Raw genomic sequence first — 24635 nt, 5'->3', positions numbered from 1 at the left:
CATTAGCCCTAGATAGCAAGAGACTGACAGATCTATGTTAGTACAAGGCCAGTCTAGATGACATAATGAGTTCCACAACAGCCAGGGCTACATATTTAGTGAGACCCTGTCTTCAGAGAAAAAGGTGTATCTGAGGGGATTAGTTTATTCTTAATCAAAAATTTCCCTGAGAGGATCTGTTGACTAGAATAGGAATTGATTGCAGCTCATTTCTAAAATGAGCTGTTACTATAAACATGTTTGTAATTATGTTAGGGCAAAAGAATTATGGAACTTTTTTGTACTTTATAAGGTCACAAAATCTGAGCATACAATTTCAACTACTATATGTATATATACTTAATAATTAAGGTTTTGTCTTGTCAAATATCATCCAGCCACACATTATTCAAAGCTAATTTGTGATAACTTCAAGGATAAAATTCTTGAGCAAGTACAATATAGTGTACTTGTTTGTTTATCAGATAAAATTAAACTTTGCAGTGCATTCCTGTGGACCGTGTAGTCACTTAGGAGGATGCTCTGAGGATTCTGGTTCTCATCCATGCCGCGATAGCATGTGCCCAGTTTCTTACAGCCTTGGTAGCTGGGGCTTTTAGTAAGACTTTGAGTATAAAAATAAAAGTCTTAATGAAAAATGGTGGGCCAGAGTCTGAAAAGATCAGTTTGAATCACACTAACATGAGATAGGGCTTTCAGGAAGACAGTGGGTATAGAGAAGAGAAAATAGATTGGAAAGTGGATGGGAAGGTCACATGTTTACAAAGTCATTTTATAGACATAGAGAGTTGCTCTGCATCAATCTAGAAGTCTCAGGCAAAGGTGAAGAATATTGTAATGCATTATATTAGGTGAGAGGGAAAAGATACATTACACTTTTTAAAAAGAGACTGGTTTACTGGTAGAGTATATTTGTATTATTTTAAAAATTAAGATTTTTTTATCAAAAGTAAGGGTAAACGCTTAGTCCTATTTTTTTTAAAAGAAATTAACAACATAAAAATAACCTTTTCTTGGTTCAGAATTGTCTGAAATGTTAGTTTGATTTTCATCATAGTATAAGTAATAACATGCTTTATTATATATCATATGGATAGCACTTCAAACACTGGTCATTTCTCATCTAAATGATTCCTTAGTTATTTTATTGGCTGAGACCCATTTAAATGTATCCTTATAAATTGTTCAGTTATTGCTGTACTCACGGAAGCACAGAATTATAGCCACGTCAGCATAGTAGTTCTGTTTTTGTTTTTTGTTTTGTTTTGTTCAGATACATATTTTAAGTAAAGCTTGTTGTTTTGTTGCTTCCTTGCTGTGCTGCAGATGGAACCCAGGGCATTGCTCATGCTAAGTGAGTGCTAAGCTACATGCCCAGCTTCCATTTAGAATTACTAAACGATTTCTCAATTAGACTGTATTTTAGTAAAAGAAATTATTGTTAAAGATATCATTACCTTATCTTTTATTGATGCAACTAATGCTTATTTAATTTTCTATCTTATGAGTATCCCAGCCAGCTCTAAGACTGATACTATACCCAATTTATAGTAAAAAGTTGGTTGAACATTTTAATTTACATCCTATTTTAATGAGTGAATCAAAGCTTCTAAGGTCCTTTTTCCTAACCATTTGTTTTTTGTTTTTGTTTTTTTTTTTTACATCGTCTTTATTCAGTTTGTGAGTGCTTTGTGGTTTGTTTTTGAAGGTCTTCAACAGATAGGTTTCTTTTTTTTTTCTTTTTTGCTCTTCCCAATTTTTAAATGTATTTTGACAGAAAATGTTTGCTGAATAACAGTGTTTAGCCAACTTCTTTCAGTAGTTTAGCATTAATCATCATACTAGTCTGGGACAACTGTGAGGAGAATTAGGTCACAATGTGAATTAACCAGGTCTGACAAAGTTGGCTTTACTTGGCAGTGGGTCCTTGTGTATATTTTAAACTTTAACTGCTTGGTTTCTGGTGTAATAACTGCTTTTCACTAGATGTTACAGTTATTTTATAATTTAGAAAAGTGAATTCTGGAGAAATTAATGACTAGAGACTGTGGTTCCAGAGCAAAATTCTTATTTTATTTTTATAATAAATAAATTATAAATTTAAAAGATCCTGGTCAGTTTATGTAATTTACTTGTTTATTTTAGAAGTAGCATTAAAAAACTTCAAAACTTATTTGAGAAAGAAAGTATACATCTTGTACCTTGAAATTCGCTAACACTATAATGATTGTTCTAAATTAGTTTAGGATAGTTTGAGTAATAATTTGAGTCAGTGACAGTATTCAGCCATTTCTACTTGACTGTCAAAATCTTTTCTCAAATAATTACACATTAATGGAGACAGTAGCAAATAGTTTAATTTACACTGCAAAGAAATGGAAAAACACAGAACTTTGTTTTATAGTTGCTATATTTCGCTCATGTTACATCTATTTTATAGATATTTTTGTATGCTATATTTTGAAATGTCTTATCACTAGTTGAGTATATGCCCTCTCTAAGTCTATGGTGATTGGTGGTTTAAGTGTCTGTAAGTCTTTAGCAAGTTAAACATGGTCACGGACCTCTGTGCTCATGTTTCTGTTCACGGACCACTGTGCTCATGTTTCTGTTCATGGACCACTGTGCTCATGTTTCTGTTCACGGACTACTGTTGTTCATATTTCTGTTCTCTTTATCATCATTATAGCTTGTACTGTGTGCTTTTTATTTTTAGTTTGCAAAGTGTTATATTTATTTGTATTTTCCTCCTAATTTCTTTGTCATCTATGTATTTAAACTACTCAGTGTAGTTAAAGGCTTTATCATTGTATCTTCATTTCTTCTGAGTTATTTTTAGTGAGGTCTGTAGTCATGAAGTTTAAGTGTTCTAAATTTCTTCATATTTTGGCATGTACTTTTGAGTTCAGGGAATTGCCTTTCATGGCGATGTTAATGGCATAGACTTACTGATTGTGCTGAAGTGTTGTTCTGTGTTGTTGCTCCCATCAGACCACTGAAGAGGACACTTCTCGTTCCTTAGTAAAAGATCACCTTTTCCAGCAAGAGACAGTTGTTACCAGTGAGCCTTACAGAAGCTCAGACATAAGACCTTTACCCTTTGAAGATCTGAATGCCAGAAGAGTCTACTTGCAAAGCCAAGGCAGCCAGGTAAGAAAATGCGTACCATTCATACATATGTATATCATTTATAGAGAAACTGTTGTGCTACAGAAGACCACCAAGACCCTCTATTCTTTACCAGGTTAAAAACAAACAAAACCAAGAAAGGGTATTGATTTACAGTTAATGGTAGTCACATGAGATTGGGTGCATTCAGGGTGGTATGTCCATAGACAAATTAATGTAATCTCTGTAAAAGGGCACAGGGATGTGGAGAGTGAGTGCTGCAGACAGGGAGTGAGTCCCTTAGTTCAAGCTGTTGTGGGACGACATGAACTGGGTAGCTCAAACAGCAAGGTTTTGTTTGTTTTAATCTTACAGCTCTAACAATTAGAATGCCAAGATTACAGGGCGTTGGACTGGCTTTTGTAAGGGCCTTTTTTCCTAGCTGGCCAATTGCCTTCTTGCCATGTCCCCACTTGGCTGGGAACAATAAAAATAAAAACATCTGGTAGCCCTAAGAAGGACACTATTCTGTCTGATTAGGAGATCTGTTTTCATGACCTATCAGCCAAAGGCCTGTCTCTAAATAACTATTATATAGAAGGAGATTAGAAATTCCACATTTGATTTCCAAAAGAGATATGCAGTCTCCATTACAGAGAGCACCATGGATGGGCATGTGTGTATATGTGATCTGGTAGAAAACCACACATATTAGAAACAAAGGAAAAGAAGCAGAGAGTGGCACCAGATTATTTAATGTTCATACTGTGAAAAATACCTTGGATTTTATTTAGGATGTTTTTCACAAACTTGGGTACATAGTTATGTACTGGGTTATACAAGAAACCAGGGACAAAACATAGAACATTTTTATGGATTGTCAATTTTACTCAAAAACAACAGTTTGAAGTAATCTTCCCATTCGCCATTCATACAGGGAGTTGGCATTTCCTGGGACACTTGGTATTACTCCACCTTTTTTGTTTTATATTGAAATAGTCACTAGGTAGAAATATAGTATTTTATTTGATTTTAAGTTTTATATCCCTGATTGCTGGTGTGTCTTCCTGTGTTTATTAATCGCTTAGGAATTCTCTTAATAAAAATGTTGCATGTCTCACATTTGGTTGTCTGGCCTTTTCCTACTGATTTGAAGGGATATTCTTTACATAGCTTGGGAACCAAGTCCTTTGTTAGGTAAATGCCTTACAACATCTTCCTAGTTTGTCTATAAATTGGGTAATACCAGAATCTACCTTTAGAAGCTTGAAACAGTGATGACAAAAAAAAAAACAAGCATCCAGGGAAAGTATTTTATTAAATAAATAGTATTATTCCTAGTCTCTTATCATTAATGTGTCCTGATCTCCAAGATTATAGACAAAGATAGATAGGAATTTAGTAGGAATTAAATGTGATGTATTTGTTTCCTTTAAAGCTATACATTGTTAAGGGGCAATATACAAAATTGAGGGTTTATTGATGGTGTTTTCATACTTACCAAGAGTAAAACACTCTGTTTGGCATGTTGGTGTTGGGATTCCATACCATTTGTATTTGGATATACTCTGAAAGGCAACATGGACAATTCCTCACAGTACAGAATCTGACTCTTAGTTTGTAGAGCAGATACCTTATTTTGTTTTTCAAAATAGCTAGAATTAAAGTCCCTTTTCTAAGATTCAGACTTGAGATTAAGGAAATGCTACATAAAAATCAGAATGCAAAATTTAAAGGAGGACTTTAGAAGCAGTGGAAGCTCATCTTAGCACAGGCTTTACATGCAATAGGTCATGAAATGGGCTACTGGAGTTTTAAGTATTCAACAGGGGAGTTAATATGCTTTGGATATTTATTTGCCTGCTTCAGAGTTAGCTTAACAGATCCTTTTCTGCAACAGAGAAGCTAGCTTTTCAAAAGGGCTGGACAGCTGCCTTGTTGAACTATAAGGTCTAGAATGTTACCTTACTTAGCTACCAAATTTAGCTGCCATGTTTATAGATTCCTCCAAAAGACACAAGATTGTTTGGTCAGACACAAAGAACCTTATTTCTCAGTACAGTGTAGTGCCATGGCCCTCATTTTCATGTTGTTTCCCTTGTTTCCTAAAGTCAGGCCGGTGTTTGCTCAAGATGTACAAAGTGGTCTTGCTCTCATAGTATTTGAAGGAGCTATTCAAGCTGCCAAGGGAGAAAAGTAATTAGTAGGCCTACTCAGCTGTAGCACCCTCATAATGACGAGAATATTCTGAAAGATGCAATAGTGATGCTTATATTCAGTGGGTAGCCAACAGTTACACACTGTTGGGCATTGGGTCTACTGAATAGGAGGGAATTCTCTGTGGCTGATAAAGTCATAGATTCTAGAGGAGAGCCCCCTCCTGCCACTTTCCTAAACCAGTTTAATTTCTCTCAGCCCTTATCAAAGAAGCTTCTTTTTGCAGCAGACAGAGACCATCACAGAAAACCACAACTGGTCAGAATGCAGAGACTAGCTGGCCATAGTGTGCCTTGCTATAACTGATACAGCTACAATACAAATACAACTTAGATAATTAAAGCTTGGAGAACATGGAAGAAAGATTAACGAGCTAGAAAACTACTACATATACTGTACTGTGTTATAGTAACTTTTGTATATGAGAGGGAAGCCGCACCTGTGAACTCTCAACAACATAGCTGCCTAAGCAAGAAAACTGAACACCAGTTGGCATGCCAGCGTAGGGGATTTCTCACAAGGACTCACTTCTAGATGAAGAGTTATAGACAATTAATGGCTACTGAAAGAAGGAGAATTCAGGAATGAGGCCCTGCTGAGTTAATCCCAAACACATGAAAAATACCAAAGGGACTCAGCTAGTTGTATTTCTAAATTTATATGTGTACTTGTAACAATAATAATTAAAGAATAAGAGACCAAGAATTTAAGTGGGAGTAGCAGAAGACACAGAAGGAATTGGAAGGAGAAGAGAAGAAAGTGTATATATATATGAAATTCTAAAAATTAAAACAAAACCTTGAACTTCAGGAAGTCAAGACTGTAACCAGACTATTTTACTTATGTCTTCTTTTCTTTGGGTACTAAGCAATCTGCCTTTAGAGAGAGAGCATCTTATCTTTTAGGATATTCATTATATTAGCGTATATCCTTGAAAAGGCCTGAAACAAAGATGGACAATGTACATACTCAGTAGATTTGCAGAAATAGGTCTGTGGAAAATTGTTCCCAATGGTAGTTTATCATCTTCCCTTCAGAAATACTTACACAATTGTCACTTTTTCTTTGGCTCCTTTAGTGTTTCATGGGCTGTTTAAATTGTTTGTATAGATAAGTACATTGTTTCAAGATGTTAAGTCATAATATGCTTTTCTTTGAAGTTCATGGCAGTCATTTAACCATGAACAAGATAGTGTTTATGAGCTGAGGTCATTACCAGAGGTTTGTGAAATGTAAGAGCATCCAAGAAACCACCATATAACGCAGGAGCATCCCAGCCTGTCCCTTACCTTTACCCTTTGTTACTTTAGGTTTTTTTTATGTTTTTATTTTATTTTATTTTTTTTATTAAGGATTTCTGCCTCCTCCCCGCCACTGCCTCCCATTTCCCTCCCCCTCCCCCATCAAGTCCCTCTCCCTCATCAGCTTGAAGAGCAATCAGGGTTCCCTGACCTGTGGGAAGTCCAAGGACCGCCCACCTCCATTCAGGTCTAGTAAGGTGAACATCCAAATTGCCTAGGCTCCCCCAAAGCCAGTATGTGCAGTAGGATCAGAAACCCATTGCCATTGTTCTTGAGTTCTCAGTAGTCCTCATTGTCCGTCCGCTATGTTTAGCAAGTCCGGTTTTATCCCATGCTTTTTTCAGACCCAGGCCAGTTTTTATGTGCTTAGTGTTCTGCTTATCTTGATCTCTACACTTGGCTCTTTTTATTCTGCCAGGCATTTTTAATTGCCGGTAGTTCTTTTCCTCAGCTATTCACATGTGTGAGTTTCTTAGGGAGTGCATAGGTGAATATTTGATGTTGGTGCGCTGTAAAAGACTCCATAACAGATTGATCCAGCCCTTTTTAAAACCCCTCTTTGCATAAGAAAATTTTGTGTGACCATGGGTATGTATGGATATAAAATAGGTATACAAGTGATAACTTAGAAATTTACTTTAAAATACCTCCTTGGCAATATTTAAATTCACTATTTACCAGAAACAAATGCAACTTGTGCGCTAATAAGATTTTTATATAAATGAGCCAATGATCTGTGATTAAAGCACTGGTTGCTCTTCCTGAGGACCCAGTCCTATTCCAAGAGCCCATATGGGGACCCACAAGTGTAATTTCAGGGGATCCAGTGCTCTGTTTTAGCCTCTACAGGCACCAGACACATGATGCATAAACATATATATGTATTTATAGACAAACACTTATAAACATAAAATTAAATCTTGCCTGAGTATTTAATACTATGACAATATTGTGTGTCTTAAAATTTTTTGAATTGATCAATATTTTGATTTGTAACTGTCGATACTGAGAATGCCACTTCTTACAAATACAAAATAGCAGGTGTATGTTTAGAGCCATTTCAGAAATTTGGAGATAAATCTCCTAATCAATCCTTTACCACAATTTTGCTTTTTTTGATGAAACTCATAAGACAGCAACTTTTGAAATAAAATACTCTAACAGTACAATCTAAAGATAGACTTCTGATTCATGCTGAGGAATGACAGCAGGAAAATAAAATCATAAGGCCCATTTTATAATTAAACCATTATGATTCTGTAAATGCAGAAATTCTTTTATGTACAGTAAATACTGCCATTCATAATACACAGTCTTGGGTCTAAGCCAGAGTGTTTCAGGCAGTGCCCCTTGGCGTGAAGTGAAGGCATGTACCATGCAAAGTTTGCTTGTGTGAATTTAGACTCAGGGCTGCAGTGAAGTGCTGATGTGGACAAGTGCCTTCAGAATCATCCCAGACTGATGGTGTTTGATTTTTGAATTGATTTTTTGGGGGGCGGGCTTCAAGTTTATTCCTTTGTACCATTTTGTTGCCATTATTAGTGGAATCCCTTTGAAAAAGTATCTTCTGGCTTTTGAGCTGATAAATTATCCTAAAGATAATAGAAATAGCATGTAGTCTCAGTGTTTTCAAAAGTAGCACTTGAGGTGTGTATTTTAACAGCTTTGTTAATTGAGCATAAAAATAAATGTCCGTTTGTCTTTTTACTTAGAGAGCACATGAGAGAACAATAGGCATTATTGATTCATTAACTTGAATAGTTGCAGAATGTGTATGTGTTTATATGGGGTGTGTATATGTGACTTGAGATAGTAAAATAGGGATAATAAGTGAAAATAGGCATTTTTACTTTTAAAAGTCTACTCCTAGAATAAAATAAAATAAATATTCAGGATATTTGGGGATTTGTTTTCTTCTAGCACTGTGGATTGAAACCAGGGCTTTGTGTGTGCTAGGCAAATCCTTTACCCTAGAGCTATAATCCTTGGCCATTAAGACTGTATATACTTAATATTTAACTAGAGGTCATTATATTAAGCAAAGACGTTTCGCTCTTATTTCCTTCTCTATAATGCTCCTCCATTTATTATTGTTTTAGTTTAGCAAATAGTTTATTCTGTGTTTCCTTCATGGAGTCTTACCAGAACTTTTAATCCATAGTAGTCCCTTTCTCTATTAATTACTGAATTTTTATATGTTCTACCTATAAAACTCATACTTCATATAGAACAGGTGTTGCTATTTTCAAATTACACTTTTATTAAGTGTATCAGGGTTTGGATCAGAATGTCTCAGTAAAACAATAGAATACAGAACCACTGAAATACTGATAATGATTAACATGGGAATTCATTATATCCTTTATTTTTTTCTGTATATTTAATTTAACTATAAAATTCTAAAAAGTAAACTGATAAAATTTTAACCATAATCTTCAGTTCTTAAATGTTCTTTACAACTCAAGCTAAGAAATCTTATCAGGACTGACTGTTCTCATGATTTTTTTATAAAACATAATTCATATACCATAAATTCTTCCTTTTTTGGTGTTTTAATATATTTACAAGGTTGGGCAGTCACTACTATTCAGTTCCATAGTATTTCCATCACTCCAGAAAACTCATTGTGATTATTGCCCTATCCTTCCCCAACCCTGCCTTTTTTGCTCTTAGCAGCCCTGTTTTGACACATTCAGGTGCTCCACCATCTCCTGGCCTGCTGTTTTGTGTATTTACAGGCAGCCATTGATAGATTCTTCGGTTGCATCTTTCCCCCTCCTATTTTTGTTGTTTTGACAGGATTTTACTTTGTAGCCTAGACTGGACTAGAACTCTAACTTTGTAGTCCAGGTTATCATTAAGCTCCAGTGATCTTCCTATCTCAGACTCCAAAGTACTGAGGTTACAGGCATGGGCTACCATACCTATCTTCTATGTTGTTTGCTTTTTTGTTAATTGTTGTTAGTAGTGATATTCTTTTGCAGGGGGATTGGATTGTTTGGTGCAAGATGTTACTTGACAAATTAAATTTAAATACATTTTTATAACAACAAGAATTCTTTCCAAGAATAAAATAGGGAAGAAGTGATTCTGCTTTTCTTTATTTTTAAAAAAATATTTCTATATTTTGCCTGCATATGTGATACACAACATGTGCACAGGAAACATGCATAATATGTTTGATTCCTGTGAAGGCCAGAAAACAGCTTGGATTACAAATGGCTGTGAACCATCATGTTGGTGCTAGGAACCAAATTCAGGTCCTCTGTTAAGAGTAACAATTATTCTTAACTGCTGAGCTATTATCTCCAGGCCAATTCTGCATTTTATTACAATGGGGTTTTAATGTGTTTGATGGGAGGGGCTGTTTAGACGTGATTTTACAACCTATCGGGTATTGAAATGTATGTTTTACTTTGTTTTGTTAAAAGTAGGAAATTTATACTGCTGCCACTTAAAATAGAAATCATTGAAATTTTAGATACCATTCAGTCAGCAAGGCCTAGACATTCAGAGCCGAAGTATGGAATATGTACAGCGGCAATTATCTAAGGAGTGTGGGAGCCTAAAGTCCCAAAATAGGGTAAGTAATGTTCGTTTATCTCTTGGTTTGAAATGTAGCAGTTCAACATCCATGTACATGAGACTTATTCAGTATGCATCTACTGTGTCTTTATACATAAGCTCTCTTTAGTCTGAGTGGCTTTTGAATCTATATCACCAGGTAGGACAAAACAGGAACTTAGGTTGTTAATTTAGTACACAGCATCCTTCACTCTACATTCTGGCCTTCACATGCCCTTCTCATACAGAGAATAATATACATCTCCATCCAAGAGTCCTGAAGGGTTTGTCCCACTCCAGCATCTGTGCTAATTCCCAAGTCTTGAACTGTCACCTCAACAAAGTATGATGTCCCTGGGGTATGATTCGTCTTGAAACAAAACTCCTCTCCAGCTGTGAGCCTCTGAACCAGACAGACGATGGCTTCTAGAATACAGTGCCAGGGGATATATAGAGTAGAAATAGAGAGTCCCATTACAGAATTGAGGAACTGAAATGAAGATGTCAAACTCTAATAAAAAAGCAGTTTACTTAATTTTTGGACTTGGAATTAATCATCTTTGATTTTGTGTTTGTTTCTTCTTGCCCTCTTGAGTTGGTGGTCTTCCCTGCTTCCCCTTCACTCTAGTTATCAGCATTGCCATCAGGGTCATAGAATACCATAGATAGCATGGTCTACTGCAGTAAAAGATTTGCCTTCCCTCTTAAACTGTGGGAACATACCTCAGCCCTGTCTTCAGAGTCAGGCTTCTTTACTGAAAGGATGGACTATGCCTGTAGCCACACAGCACTCTTGACTTGTTTTGTAGAGACCCAGAGATTGAACTTTTTTTTTTTTTTTTTTTTTTTTTTTCGAGACAGGGTTTCTCCTTTCCTGGAACTAGCTCTTCTAGACCAGGCTGGCCTCGAACTCACAGAGATCCACCTGCCTCTGCCTCCCGAGTACTGGGATTAAAGGCATGCGCCGCCACTACCTGGCTTGAACATTTTTCTTCATCCTGCCCTACCCTACCTCTTTAGTCCATGCTGGCACAATTTACCTTTATGAATCCTTCTACTTCCCTATTGTTTGCAATAAAATTACACTGGGAATTATCCACTTTCGAGTTTCACGTTGCTTAACTAGTTCTTCACCATTGTGCATGTGCGTACACACATGCACACATACACTTACCTGCCATTCATACATGATATTAAAAGCAGCAAAGAGAAAACTGCCACACTTTCAGCACATCTGCTAAATATTGTTACGTACAAGTTCTACCTTCCAAGTATACCAAACATGATCGATCTTGTCATTTACATTTTCTTTCTCCCAGTGTCCAGTAATGAGTTCTGGTTTCAGTCCCTACCAGGAGGACTTTATAAACATATTTCTACCAGTAGTTTCTCTGAGGCTCTGACATGTATCATTCTAGTCAGCAATCTTTACCCGTTTCTACATTTTTTTATATTTATTTATTTACTTATTTATTTTGGGGGGGGGTCGTTTCGAGACAGGGTTTCTCTGTGGTTTTGGAGCCTGTCCTGGAACTAGTTCTTGTAGACCAGGCTGATCTCTTAACTCACAGAGATCCGCCTGCCTCTGCCTCCCAAGTGAGTGCTGGGATTAAAGGCGTGCGTCACCACCGCCCGGCCCCGGCTCTACATTTTTAAAGAGTTGCAACCATCTTCTTGGCACTAAAAATCTGTAAAACAAAATCAGTAGATGGATCTTCTGTTTTAAGGAATTGCCTCATACAGTAATGGGATACAAACCCAAAGTCTAATCCAGATCTCATGGCACAGACCGGTACGCCTAGCTACTCAAGAAACTGAGGCAAGAGGAAAGAGAACACAAGGCCGGTCTGGATAGCTTAGTTGAAACCCTGTCTCAAGATAAAAAGTGCAAAGAGTTAGTTGGTGGAGCTCAATGGTAGAGAGCTTGCCTAGCAGACACAAGGCCCTAGGCTCAATCTCCGTACTGGAGAAAAATAAAAGCCCAAAATCTACAGATAAATCATTGGGTTGGAGATGGGAGAAAATTGGAGCCTGAGTACAAAGTTGTAATGGCAGAATTTCTTGCTATGCAGGGATATAGTTTTAGTTTTAGGTATTATCTGATTGGATATGGTTCACCAGGTGAAGTGTTGATCTCATCCAAAACTTTGGCATGGAGCTCCTTGAATGGGTCCCTTGATAGGGTTGCTCCACCAAACTGAAATAAAATTAACTGTCATAGTCCTTTATGCAATTTTCATCTTGTCTAGGTCCCTTTGAAGTCAATCAGACACGTCAGCTTTCAAGATGAGGATGAGATTGTCAGAATAAATCCTCGAGATATCTTAATACGTCGGTATGCAGACTACAGACATCCGGACATGTGGAAAAATGACTTGGAGAGAGATGATACTGACTCCAATATTCCATTTTCTAAACAAGACAGTAAAAAATCAGACTATCTCTACCACTGTGGAGATGAAACTAAGTTAAGTTCCCTGAAAGACTCTGTGGTATTTAAGACACAGCCTCCCTCCTTAAAATTTAAGTCAAAACGAAGAAAAGAGGATGGGGAACGTTCTCGCTGCGTGTACTGCCAGGAAAGGTTTAATCATGAAGAAAATGGCAGGGGGAAATGCCAGGATGCTCCAGATCCTGTTAGAAGATGCATATATCAAGTTAGTTGCATGCTCTGTGCAGAGAGCATGCTGTATCATTGTATGTCAGACTCAGAGGGAGACTTTTCTCACCCTTGTTCATGTGACACTAGTGATGACAAGTTCTGCCTAAGATGGTTAGCCCTGGTAGCGCTGTCCTTTATTGTACCATGTATGTGCTGCTACGTCCCTTTGAGAATGTGCCATCGCTGTGGTGAGGCATGTGGGTGCTGTGGTGGGAAACATAAGGCTGCTGGGTGAAGCAGTCCAGGGCCAGCAGGAGCTTAAAATCTTCATCTCCAGGAATTAGCTAACTTGGATTTGTGGAAGCTGTTGGCAGGCAGTATGGAATCTTGCCTGGTTCATTGGGGCCATGCGTGGAGGAAGCAGAACTCATCAGTTCTTGTGACTTACAGATGCTTGCCATGCCTGATGTTTTCCTGAGTGCGTGGCATGTTCTGGGACAGATCATAGATCATTGGCAGAAGAAAGTCATTTCTGGTTATTGATTACAAAAGGTCAACATAGAATATGATCCAACTAAAAGGGATTAATTTTGGCATTTTTATATTTATGCACTAGGTGATGGGACTTTTTAAAGATTTGAATTTTTTAAGATATTAACTAAAAAGCGCACTAAGGAACAGGTTTCAGTACAGAAAAGTTAATACTTGGAAATTAAAAAAGTTAAAACAAGTGCAACTAAATCATGTATTAGTTGTTTTTTGAAAGCAGTTTTATGTATAAATAACAAATGTTTATATTTAACTAAATGTAAGGTACGAACTATGACATATTAGACTTTTCTTGCCCTTCCTAGTTCTGAGGTAGATGTGCATATATCTACCACCACATTCCATATATTTTGAGTATTTAACTCATCTAGTTAATAACGTTTGTATCCATGTGAAAGATTTGATATGTTCATCCTCGTTTCTCTCTGGCTGCAGTTTATATTGAGTTACTATCTGTACATTCTGGAAATCTAAACTCTTTAAAATACTCTAATAGCCTTGAGTGACCAATTTTTTTTTTTTAAAGCACAGGTGTAATTGTCTAATGTTCTGATGGAAACATAACACTTATTTTTATATAAAGAGACTGAGTAAGCATAGAAGAAAGTGGGGGTTTCTCGTTGTTTGTTTTTGTGGTATTCAACCAGCAAGTTGTTTTCTTTCAGAGTTTCCTCCTTCAGAAGAGCTTAGTTGCCTTTATAAAGGTTTTACAAGGCAGGAGCCTTAGCTGAATAGTTAATGTGAAGCAGTTTCCTCTTGAGTCTCCATTTATCATTCTGCTAAGCCAGAATGTGCACAGCTGTTTCACTGATTGTTTTTAAGCTTAATCTTCTTTGCTTATTATTATTACTCACATAACAATAACATTTTTCAGTTGCATTTTATTTCAGCTAGTCAAGAGCAAAGTTATTTTGCATTAAAATGTATGCAGAACTCTCCCAAGAAAGTATTTAATCCTCATTGTGAATGGAAGAGCTTGTATATCACATCCTGTCACAGAGCATTTGTATTATGGGATGTTTGATTTACAGAGTGGTATGGTGTGTTCCAGCAAACCATTTAAAAGTGCTTTGGGGTCAAATTGTCTCTTTTTTAAAAATGTTACATTACGTTCTAACCATATGAGGGTTTCTTTGATATACTCCCTTGACAGTTGAGCAGTGTGCCTTTTTTTCCTTTTTTTGCTTAAAGTCTCTGAAGTGATAGAAAATCACACTACCATTTGAAGTTCATTCTGCAGGTTCTCAGTGTCATTTCTGTACCGTTCATTCTGTGTGTCACACTTAAACTTGTGTTAGCTTTCTTCTTTTGCCCCACATCAAACTGAACAATGTACATATAACACTATCTGTCTGTAAAATACTTTTTTTAAGAAAGCATTTATATTTATATGACAGCTTGAACTGACAACATTATGTATATAGATCATCTTGAAGTATTATTTCACATTGAAAAGAAGAAAAATATATTGATAACTATAGATGTTATGAAGAAGAGGTTATTTCTAGTTTTGTACTAAAAATCAATTGGATGAACTAAATCCAAAACCAGACACTGTAGCAGCAATTTTAAGTCTTATTTTTACTGTTTCTATATTTGGAGGCTGCTACACAGATGATCTTCATCCCTGGCGTTTTCAGATAAACTTGGTTTCCTAGAGCAGACTGTTAACTTTCAAAATTTCTTTTTATTGCTGAAATAGAAATACTGGTTTTCCTTATGAATGAATATTCATATTTGTAAGTGTGGAGTTTATAATTCAGGTTGGAACAAGGTGTGAATAACTGAAGACTATAACTTGCTGGCTATATAGGAAATGCCGTGGAAATGAACTGTGTATATAAGAACAAAATTAATCATTTTTCTGTTAAGCACTAGTCACTATAGTGCATCTCCTGGTTCTCTACTGTATTTTATACGCAACATACCTGCTTTAATATTTTAATGTTTGTGCATTAATATTTTCAGTTTGTTTAACCACTTTGCTGCTAAGAGTTTGCCATCCTGTTCCCGTTTTTTCCTTTACAGTTTTAAACATTGCTCTTCATTAAAAACTATGGTAATGAAATTGTTTTTTTTTTTTTTTGCTTTGGATTTTTGTAATTAGCATATACGAATTCACATCAGTGCAGGAAAGTAGCTGATGATGTAATAATATTGAGTCCCTCTGTGATCAGATGAACAGTTTAATCCTATTCCAAGCATGTTCAGGTGGATTCAGGAATGATTTTTCATTTGCTGTGCAGATTCGGCACTGCCATTGAGCTTTTCCTTTTAAAACTCCTCTTTTGTCTAAAGTTTAAGCCGATGGCTCAACAAAACTATTAAAGTAAATATTGAAAATCACCAAAATGGCATGACCAGAAAGAATTCTGCCTGGTGGGCTTGTTTGGTCTTCAAGTGAGTCTTGTGGCTTAAAGGGGCCTCGGAGCCTTTGATTTGCTGATCAGGAGTACTTTGGAGTTCCAGTGCCACCTGCTGGATGATTTTAGAACAGTGTCAAGAGATGGAGGTGGCCTCTGCCCAGTAAATGGCTGTTCAGAGGGTGGCCCACTGCCCACCAGAGAAACCAGGGGTAAGGAACAGCTCAATGGAATGTAAATAAATCTTTAATGCATTTTTTGGTTGCTGAAAGATTTTAAGCACTTTTCGTACATATCCTGTTTTAAAATATTTATTGAAGCTTGGAACTGGCAGTCAGACTTACGTATATACTGAAGCATTTATACAACCAGTTCCTTTAACTCAGAAGCCATTACCAAAATGGTATTCCTATTTTCTTCCCAGTGCCAGTCAGGGAGAATTTAAAAAAAAAAAAAAAAACATAATTGCCTGTATTTTATCATGACAACTCCAGAGAGTGTGTGTGTTTCCGAGTAGATGATGGTGATGAGACAGGGCTTCAAACTTAAAGGGAAAAACTTGAAACTACCTATTTTCATTGGTTATTCAGCAGTGCCTAAAGTGAGCTTCTGAAATAATACAGATGCACTTTCAGTTCATGTGTATAGTGCCGTCTCATCCCTTGGGTGAGTCTTCTCTGCTTCCCCTTCCCCTTAGTGAAGTGCACACAGGTAATTTCTTTATACTCACGTTAGTCTTCAGAGTATAGGAAACATGTACTTTCCTCTAAATGGGCAATGTAGAGAATTTTATGGATCTTTCTTCTGTTGAAATTGAATGTCTTGATTATCTTTGGAATGTGTAACTTGGATTAATGTGCTTTAAAGTAATTTTACTTGTAGTCCAACAGTGCATTGAGCAAGTGTAACCTCTTTCTGAAAAATAACTTGGAGAACTTTAGTTAACCGATAAAACCAATTCATCACTAAATGTTGCTTACTCTTGATTTGACGTCCAGATCCACACTTGTAAGTATTAGGGGCACTGGAAAGCAGCTGTGAGTGATAAGAGGGCCGTGTGTGTTTTATGCCGAGTCAGACTACAAATATCAAGAACTTGCACACTGACAAGTGGAGGCGATTTATACAAACCAAAAAGTGGGCGGGGAAGGAAGGAGAGTTACCAACTCGGTTGCCTAACAGCCCAGCAGTTAGAAACCTTTTGGTTGCTCTGGTACACTGATGTCATCCATTGTCCCAAAAGCTACAATTGCAAAAGTTGTTAGTTTTTTGAAAATTTTCAAGAAAAATATAGTTGAACGCCTTTGTGTTAAAGATACACACATTTTTGTGTTAACGTTTCCAGTGTGAAGGATGTTTTGCTTTCTATTTCCTTGACCTCAGAAGTGCCTCACGTGTATATTACCCCCTCTAGGAGCCTGACCACATCCTTTCTAACAAGCAGTGGAAGCCTGTTTAACTGCTGTCCTAATGCATCTCTCCACATAGTCAGCTAGCTTGAGAGTTGTGAGTATATAATGTAAATATGCACATACAAGTTTGTAACTGCTTTTGTTCCATCATACCATGTAATTGGACTTACCAGCCGGTAGACGATTTGTTTCAGTGATTTCCCCTCCCCTGGAATTACCTGATTAAACCAATCATGAAATTTAAAAGGGCATTCTCTTACTTCTTCAGAACATATGCTGTGTAATCACTGGGGAGGAAAGCAGAGGGACTGAGCACTTTCATCTGAAATGTGGTTTCATTCTTGAGAGCCATATTCTAACTGAAAGTTCACCTGCAGTTCAACTTCATGACATCACCCTTGATTCCAGATAATTGCTAGTTGTTAATTTACATAATTATTGGTTTGCCCTGGTGCTGCAGTTGCTAGAATTAGCTGCCTTAAAGATGTGTGGCAAATGTTTAACAAACTGCAGGATGTCTGGGTGTGTGTGTGTACACTAGCCACTTGCCTTTGTATTACAACAAAAATAAGGGAACTGCTAGGGCAGTCTCAATTGTGACAACATCTCAACACCAAAGTAATGCTTTTAGGTTATTGTGTTACAGCTCTGGTCATTTGAAGAACAAACTATACCGTGATTATGTATGGCACAGAATCATGTTTATTTACAGTCTTTTCAGAAAGTTACTTACGTTATTCATATCAAGTCAATACCAAGTCTAAGAACAGTTTTCTATCAGGTAAGTTCAGTTGTCCTGTGATGCCATCAGGGTAGTGGTGCATGCAGTAATACTCCTTAAGGAAACAGACAGCTGGGGAGATGGCTCAGTGGTTAAAGGTGTGACACATCAGGCTGCTTGCCTGTAATTCCAGTTTCAGGGGATCTGATACATTCTGACTGTGGAGGGCACACACCCACATCATACATTCATCCAGGCACATACATGCACATAAATAATTAAAAATTTGAGTTTATGATAGTTGTAGTGAATTTAGTTAAAAGCAACTGCTCTGATATCTGAGTCTTTAGATCCTTGAAGTAAATGATGGTTCAAAACTCCATTTGAAATATTAAGTCTAACATAAATAACTAGAATTTTTGTTGTTTCATGAAATACCCTATATCTGGTCACTTCTAATCCTTACTTAACTGAAGTGTATGGCTCCTCTTTTTCTAAGAAGGTTTAGACTGGGGAGCTTAATAAATGCTCCTAGGTCCCGAGAGAGAACACTGTAGAGTCCTGGTGCAATTTGTCTCTCTATGGCAGATTGAGATGCGCTTTATAGGATCAGATAGGTGTTTATTCTGGAATTAGGTCATAAGGGAGTTGTTTTTTCTATTCCCTTTCATTCCTGGACCCCTATTCAGCCATCTTACTGAGGCATGGAGAATCCCATAAAAGCGGGAGCATGGAATTGCGGTAGAGATCTGGGAAATCTTTGAGGCCTGGGCACTTTGACTAACTCTCACTGTAAAGGCCAGATACCATCTAATGTGGAATTACTCACTGGTGCCGTTTCCCTAGAGGGATTCTTTTTCACCAAAGCAGGGCCCGATACTTCCCCTTGAGGCAGAAGAAAAACCATAATCTCCAGTGTGAGTCTCATCACCCCTCAAAGAATGGTGAGCTGTTCCTGTCAGCTTTCCCACAAGTCTCTTGACACCAGAGTTGAGTTTATATTGGGGGTTACTTCTTAAACATGACGAAATTACTGACTCCCCTCAAAGCTGCTGGTTCTAAGGAAATACTTTTGAAAAGTTAAGAGGCTGTGTATGAGTAGGCAGGACCAACTGAAGATTGAACTTTCTTCCCATTACTTGTTAACTCATTGTCAGATTGGAGCCATCATCAACTTGATTTTTTTTTTTAAGGTTTGTTGTATCTTAGACCTTCTGTCCTCCATACTTTCTTCCCTACTTTTTTGTGCTCTAAAAATATTTTTCCAACTTAGTCTGCAGAAGAATTCATAAAAAGGAATTTTAATGGTACATTTTACATACACACACACATACACAAAGCCCTCCCTCCACCTTCTGTTCTTCTAAGAAAGGCCACATCAACACAAAACACAACTCTTGTTCCAAAAGGAAAGTGAGAAATTTATTCTAAGCCAGATTTGAGTGAACATAACCTAGGAACATGGATTCAGGTTACCCTGAATGACACATTCTGATGTGGAAGTTATTGCATAGACTTTGATGGTCACAGAACAGAAGTTCAATCATAAATGCAGCCTCCCCCCATACATGCGTGGGGTCCTTGGGAAGGAGGGTTATGGCAGGGGGAGACCATTGGTAAAGGTCTCAGATGCTATCTGACGGCATTTTTTTTTTTTTTTTGGATTTTCGAGACAGGGTTTCTCCGTAGCTTTTGGTTCCTGTCCTGGAACTAGCTCTTGAAGACCAGGCTGGCCTTGAACTCAGAGATCCGCCTGCCTCTGCCTCCCGAATGCTGGGATTAAAGGCGTGCGCCGCCACCACCCGGCTTTCTGATGGCATTTTTAAGCTTCAAGGTATAGAGTAATCTACCTTTCATCCCAAAGGTTTTACCTGATATGGAGGAGGCATGGTAAACAGTTACTAAAGGAATTCTGATTCCTGGTGTGCAAAATTACAAGTCTCCATGATGAAAAAGTTCTAATCAATTTGTAGAATCTATGACGCAGATGTGTTTTTCTAGGCAATGTCAGTTCATACCTAGGAGGCCTTTTGGGGAAGCCATTGTTTACCCAATGAATTTAAATTACCTTAGAATTTAAAAGAATTCATGAACTCCCTGCTAGTTAGTAGATCTCCTTGAAGTATGAAAGCAACATGGTTACAAATGGTATGGTGTTCTTGAAAGGAGAAAATCTGTTTAAGGTCAGTTACTTCATGAGATGCTGAGGGAGTCATCAGATTCACTGTGGACTGTAAGGCACTATTAGGACAGGAATGCTGCTTGTAACAGGTCAAAGAAATGTAGAGATTTCTGCAAGGATGTTGAGTTGCATCACAACCTTCATTAAACCAGATGCTCACCTGCCCAAGTGTGTCTCTTCCAGAAAGTTGAGGATGCTCCAGTTCTCAGTGATTGTCCTCATCCCTCAGACCTTTGTCCTTGTTCTTCTCTGCCTCGATGGACCGCTGCACCGCTACCATCCAGTTGGCCTAATCATCACCCTGAGCCTTGCACTGAGATGGGAGTGGTGTAAAGCTCAAGTGTGCACAGCTCCCATCTCAGAACAAGGCTCAGGTGTGCACAGCTCCCATCAGTACAGCTTCTCGTATGCACCATTCCCATCAAACTCTAGGCTCGGGTGTTTCTTGTTTGTTATTCCTCCACTTATGTAAGTGCTTCTTGCTTCCATTCTTTTATCCCTGCTGTGTCCACAGTAACATCGAAGCAATATTAAGGTTTCAAAGGGAAGTCAGTACAGGGATGGAAAGATGGAAAATGGGTTAAGAACACTACCTGCAGGTAACAGAGGGTCTAGTTTTGTTTCCCAGCACACACAACTCCAGTTCCAGAGGATCTGACACTCTTCTGACCTTTGTGGGCACCTGTACATACATACATGGCACACATAAATTCAATCAGGCACATACACATGAATGAAACGAATTCCTTCCTGACTTTGGTGTTAAAGCCACTAAAAGAATTATATTGTGAATGTTTAGAAGATGACAGTAGAAAGTCAGGGTGAGCCTCTGTACCATGTTTGTGCAATGCCTTAGATGCTAACAAAGAGGCCTCTGTTTGCTTCCTGGTCATAGTGCAACCTCAAGTCTATTGTGCTTAGCAAATGTGGGCACTCGTCCATTACTTCCTGCAGCTTGATCTGCAGTCGATTAAAGGCGTTTCCCTTTGGAGGGAGAAGGTTGTTAAGGTTTGTGTTTCTGAGAATGAGCTCACTGTCCTGCGTACCCCAACAACCAATCTATTGGTCTGGCCTACATATTATCATGATACTTATCTCCTGAATATCCGAAACCCATTGCTTCCAGTGAATGGTTCTTTTCTTAGGCTTTTAACTTGTCCCCTGCTTAGCGGTTAATCTTGATTGTCAACTTTATCATCGAGATTGAGAGGATCTAGAATCTCCTTGGAAACAAATCTCTAGAGCATCTGTGAAGAATCACCTAGATGAGAGTAACTGAGGTAGGACGACAGCCCCAGACTGTATAAAAGGGGGAAAGCCAGTGAAGCACCAGCGTTTATTCATCGCTACTTCCTGATGCAGAGCAAGTGTGCTCAGCTGCCATAAGCTCCTGCAGCTGCCACTGTCCCATGAAGGTGAATGCTATCCATAGTGAATACACACCATATCTCAGCATTACGAAACCTGGGACTAGAGAGGTAGTTAGTAGGTGAGAGTGCTTGCTGCTCTTGCAGAGGACCTGGGTTCAGTTCCCAGCATCCACATGGCAGCTCACAACTGCCTGTAACTCCAGTTTTAGGGAACCTGATACTTTCTTTTGGTCTTTGCAGACACTGTACACACATGGTGCATACACACACACGTGGGGAAACACTTAAAATATTTAAAAGTGTGAAACATGCTTTATTTTCATACAAAGAAAATTTATAAAAATGACTATTTTGAGCAATAAAACATTTTCAGAAGGCTTGGTTATAGACACATCTCAGTGAAGTTAAATACTTAAGAAACATTAAAGCCCATGGAGTGCTCACTCATTTGCCTTGTAAAGACTGGCATGGAAGCGCATGCCTCTAATTCTAGGACTCCGGGAAAATGGAAGGCTGAGGCAGGAGAATCTCTGGACACTCACAAGCCAGCTAGCCTGGCATATGCAATGGAAAATAGCAAAAAAGAGATGCTGTCTCAAACAAGGTGGAAGTGGGGGTAAGACACCTGAAGTGGTCTGACCTCCATGCTCACACTGAAAATTGTGCACCCACACAGGGACACACACACAAGCGCACAGAAGAAGCATTAGAAGGTAGAACATGGTAAAAGGACAGGTTGTCCTTGGACCTCCGTGTGTGTGTGTGTGTGTGTGTACACATAGGCACATAAACAAAGTAAACAGTGAATGTTTTTTAGAAAGTTAAGATATGTTTGTTTAGTTTTTTGTTTTGTTTTTGAGACAGGGTTTCTCTGTGTGACAGCCCAGACTGTCCTGGAACTCGCTTTGTAGACTAGTCTGGTTACAAACTCAGAGATCCTCCTGCCTCTGAGTCCTGGGATTAAAGGTGTGCACCTCCACTGCCTGGCCAAAGTTAGTATTATTTAAACCCAAACAGCAATAATAACAGATACCAAATAACAAAACATGTAAGATATAGCCAGAGCAGTACTTGATAAAATGTTACAAGTTTAAGGCTTAATTTTAAAAAGGAAAAATAAAATTGAACCAAGACTGAAGAGACAAAACAACCCAGAAGGAGCAGCTTAAGGCCAAAGTAAGGAAAGAAGATAAGAACCTAAGATTAGACTCCAGTAAACTGGAAAATAAGCATATAACGTGTTAGGTCTCAACCTGGAACAAGAGGCTGAGGTGCCTATTAACATTAGAGCAGATGTACTGGCTGGCACACCCTGCCCCCCCCACCCTAAACTTGAGTCCCAGGGGCTGGACCACCCTCTCCACAACTGCTCTTCTCTGTATAATCCAGCCATTTTTGGTACATTGAGCCTCTTTGTATTTTGTCCTCTTGGCTCCTGCTCACCCCAAACACACACAGACATGGTCTGGCTCAATCTGCTACATCTACTCTGCTACATCTACTCTGGACTCTTGCAATTGTCTCCGTGTCTGTCTGTGGCTGTGTGTCCCCTCATGTTCATCTCCACAATACCTAGGAGGAGTATGTCCTTTTTCTATTGTTCACTTCCACTGTGTGGAAGACTGGGCTTTCCAGGTATCTGTTCAATGCTGTCTTTAGAGAAACTGACTTTGCTTTCCAGTGCAAACCATCCTGTTTGCAAATAATGGTCCATAGTGTTCAGTTTCTTGTCTCTTTCTCCACATGGTTCATTTCCATGTAATACAACTACTGCATAGATAAATAACAAGATTTCACTAATAAAGTTCTTGCTGTTTTGTATGAATGGAACAGAAAAGGGTGTTCTTGTTTCATATTTCACACTTTTCTATGTACAAGTAGACCCAGTGAAAGGATGGCAGGATGGGGTGGGGATCAGAGAGGAAGCACAGAAAGGAGATGGCTGGGAAGGGAGGGAAGGAGAGAGAGAACATGCTCATATGTAAAATGCTGGTATAATGTACTCCTGCATGAGGAAGTCAGAGGTCAACCTTGCGTATTATCCCTCAGACATAATCCAAAAGTCTATTTATGGTGGCAGGGGGAGGGGACCGGTAAGCTAGGCTGGCTGCCATGGAGCAGGCACATACCAGCACACTTAAAATCCAAACAACAAACCCTGGTTTCTAAAGGTCAAATATAGTTCCCCTACATACCAGCCCAGATTTATGTAGTGTTGGCCATCAAACCCAGGGTTTTGTGCATGCTTAACAAGTACTCTAGCAATTGTGCCACATCCCCCAGCCGATCATTAGTTTTGAGGCTGATTTTAAACATAGGGAGTTTGCCTTGTTTGAGAATATCACCCATTGTCTCTTGTCTATTAAACAGGGTTCTGATGTTCATGAAATTCCAGGCAATAACTCGATGTGTGCAACTTTCTAGTCCCTCTCTGAAGAGCTGCCCTGGGTCCCTGCCAGAGCAGACATTTCTGACTCACCTGCTCACTCAACCTTTCTGATGTTTTTATCCTGCTATTGAATGTGAAGAAAGGGCAACTGAGGAAACTGTTTTGTGCCGGTTGTTTCCACTTGGAGAGGCAGGATGAGGGGACTGGGCCATTTCCATCTTAGTGTCCTTACGCATTGCCTTGAGCCACACTTTTGATTGAGATAATCTGCTTGTCAGCAGAACTGGGGTGTCACGTTAGCACAATCAAGACACACTGAGCTACTTCAAGGGAGTCTTAGCATTGGCATTCAGGGACTGAGGATATATCTCAGATATATCACACGTGAGTGTGAACACCTATATAAAAAAGCCAAGTGTAGCCACAAGCAGCTTTAACCTCAGTGTGGGGGTAGGGGTAGAAAAGCCTAACAAATCATTGAGCTCCAGGTTCAGTGAGAGACTATGTCTCAAGAGCAATAGAGGAGAGAACCCTGCTCACCTGATATGGTGTCTTCCCATGTGTGTGCACACACATACACATGTATACATATACTGCACATGATTGCCGTTGAATTAGTTGAAACTCCTTCATGAGGGCTGGCAAGATGGCTTACTTGATCAAAACACTTGATATGTGTGCATAGTATCCTGAGTTTGATCCCTGGAACCCATGTAAAGAAAGAAGTTGGACCTTGAGATTTCTGTCCGGTGCTCCAATGTGGGTCCCTGTCTCTGTCTCCTTTCATCGCCTGATGAAGGTTAATATTCAGGAGGATGCCTATATGTTTTTCTTTGGGTTCACATTATTTAGCTTCT

The 24635-nt window shown here is 38.4% G+C and overlaps 1 protein-coding gene across 1 annotated transcript in view; it reads left to right on the top strand.

The window, feature by feature from the left end:
- The window catches only part of Spred1 (sprouty related EVH1 domain containing 1), an 81220-nt gene extending 63858 nt beyond the window's left edge, over nt 1-17362 (top strand). The window contains exons 5-7 of the mRNA XM_005364201.1: nt 2992-3150; nt 10108-10209; nt 12440-17362. Of these exons, the coding sequence (XP_005364258.1) occupies nt 2992-3150; nt 10108-10209; nt 12440-13087 (909 nt within the window). The 3' untranslated portion in view covers nt 13088-17362. The remainder of the gene's footprint in view (nt 1-2991; nt 3151-10107; nt 10210-12439) is intronic.
- The last annotated feature ends 7273 nt before the right edge of the window (nt 17363-24635 follow it).

The sequence above is a fragment of the Microtus ochrogaster genome, assembly GCF_000317375.1.
Source record: "Microtus ochrogaster isolate Prairie Vole_2 chromosome 14 unlocalized genomic scaffold, MicOch1.0 chr14_random_1, whole genome shotgun sequence".
Lineage (NCBI taxonomy): Eukaryota > Metazoa > Chordata > Mammalia > Rodentia > Cricetidae > Microtus > Microtus ochrogaster.
This window is presented reverse-complemented; position numbering and strand designations above follow the sequence as displayed.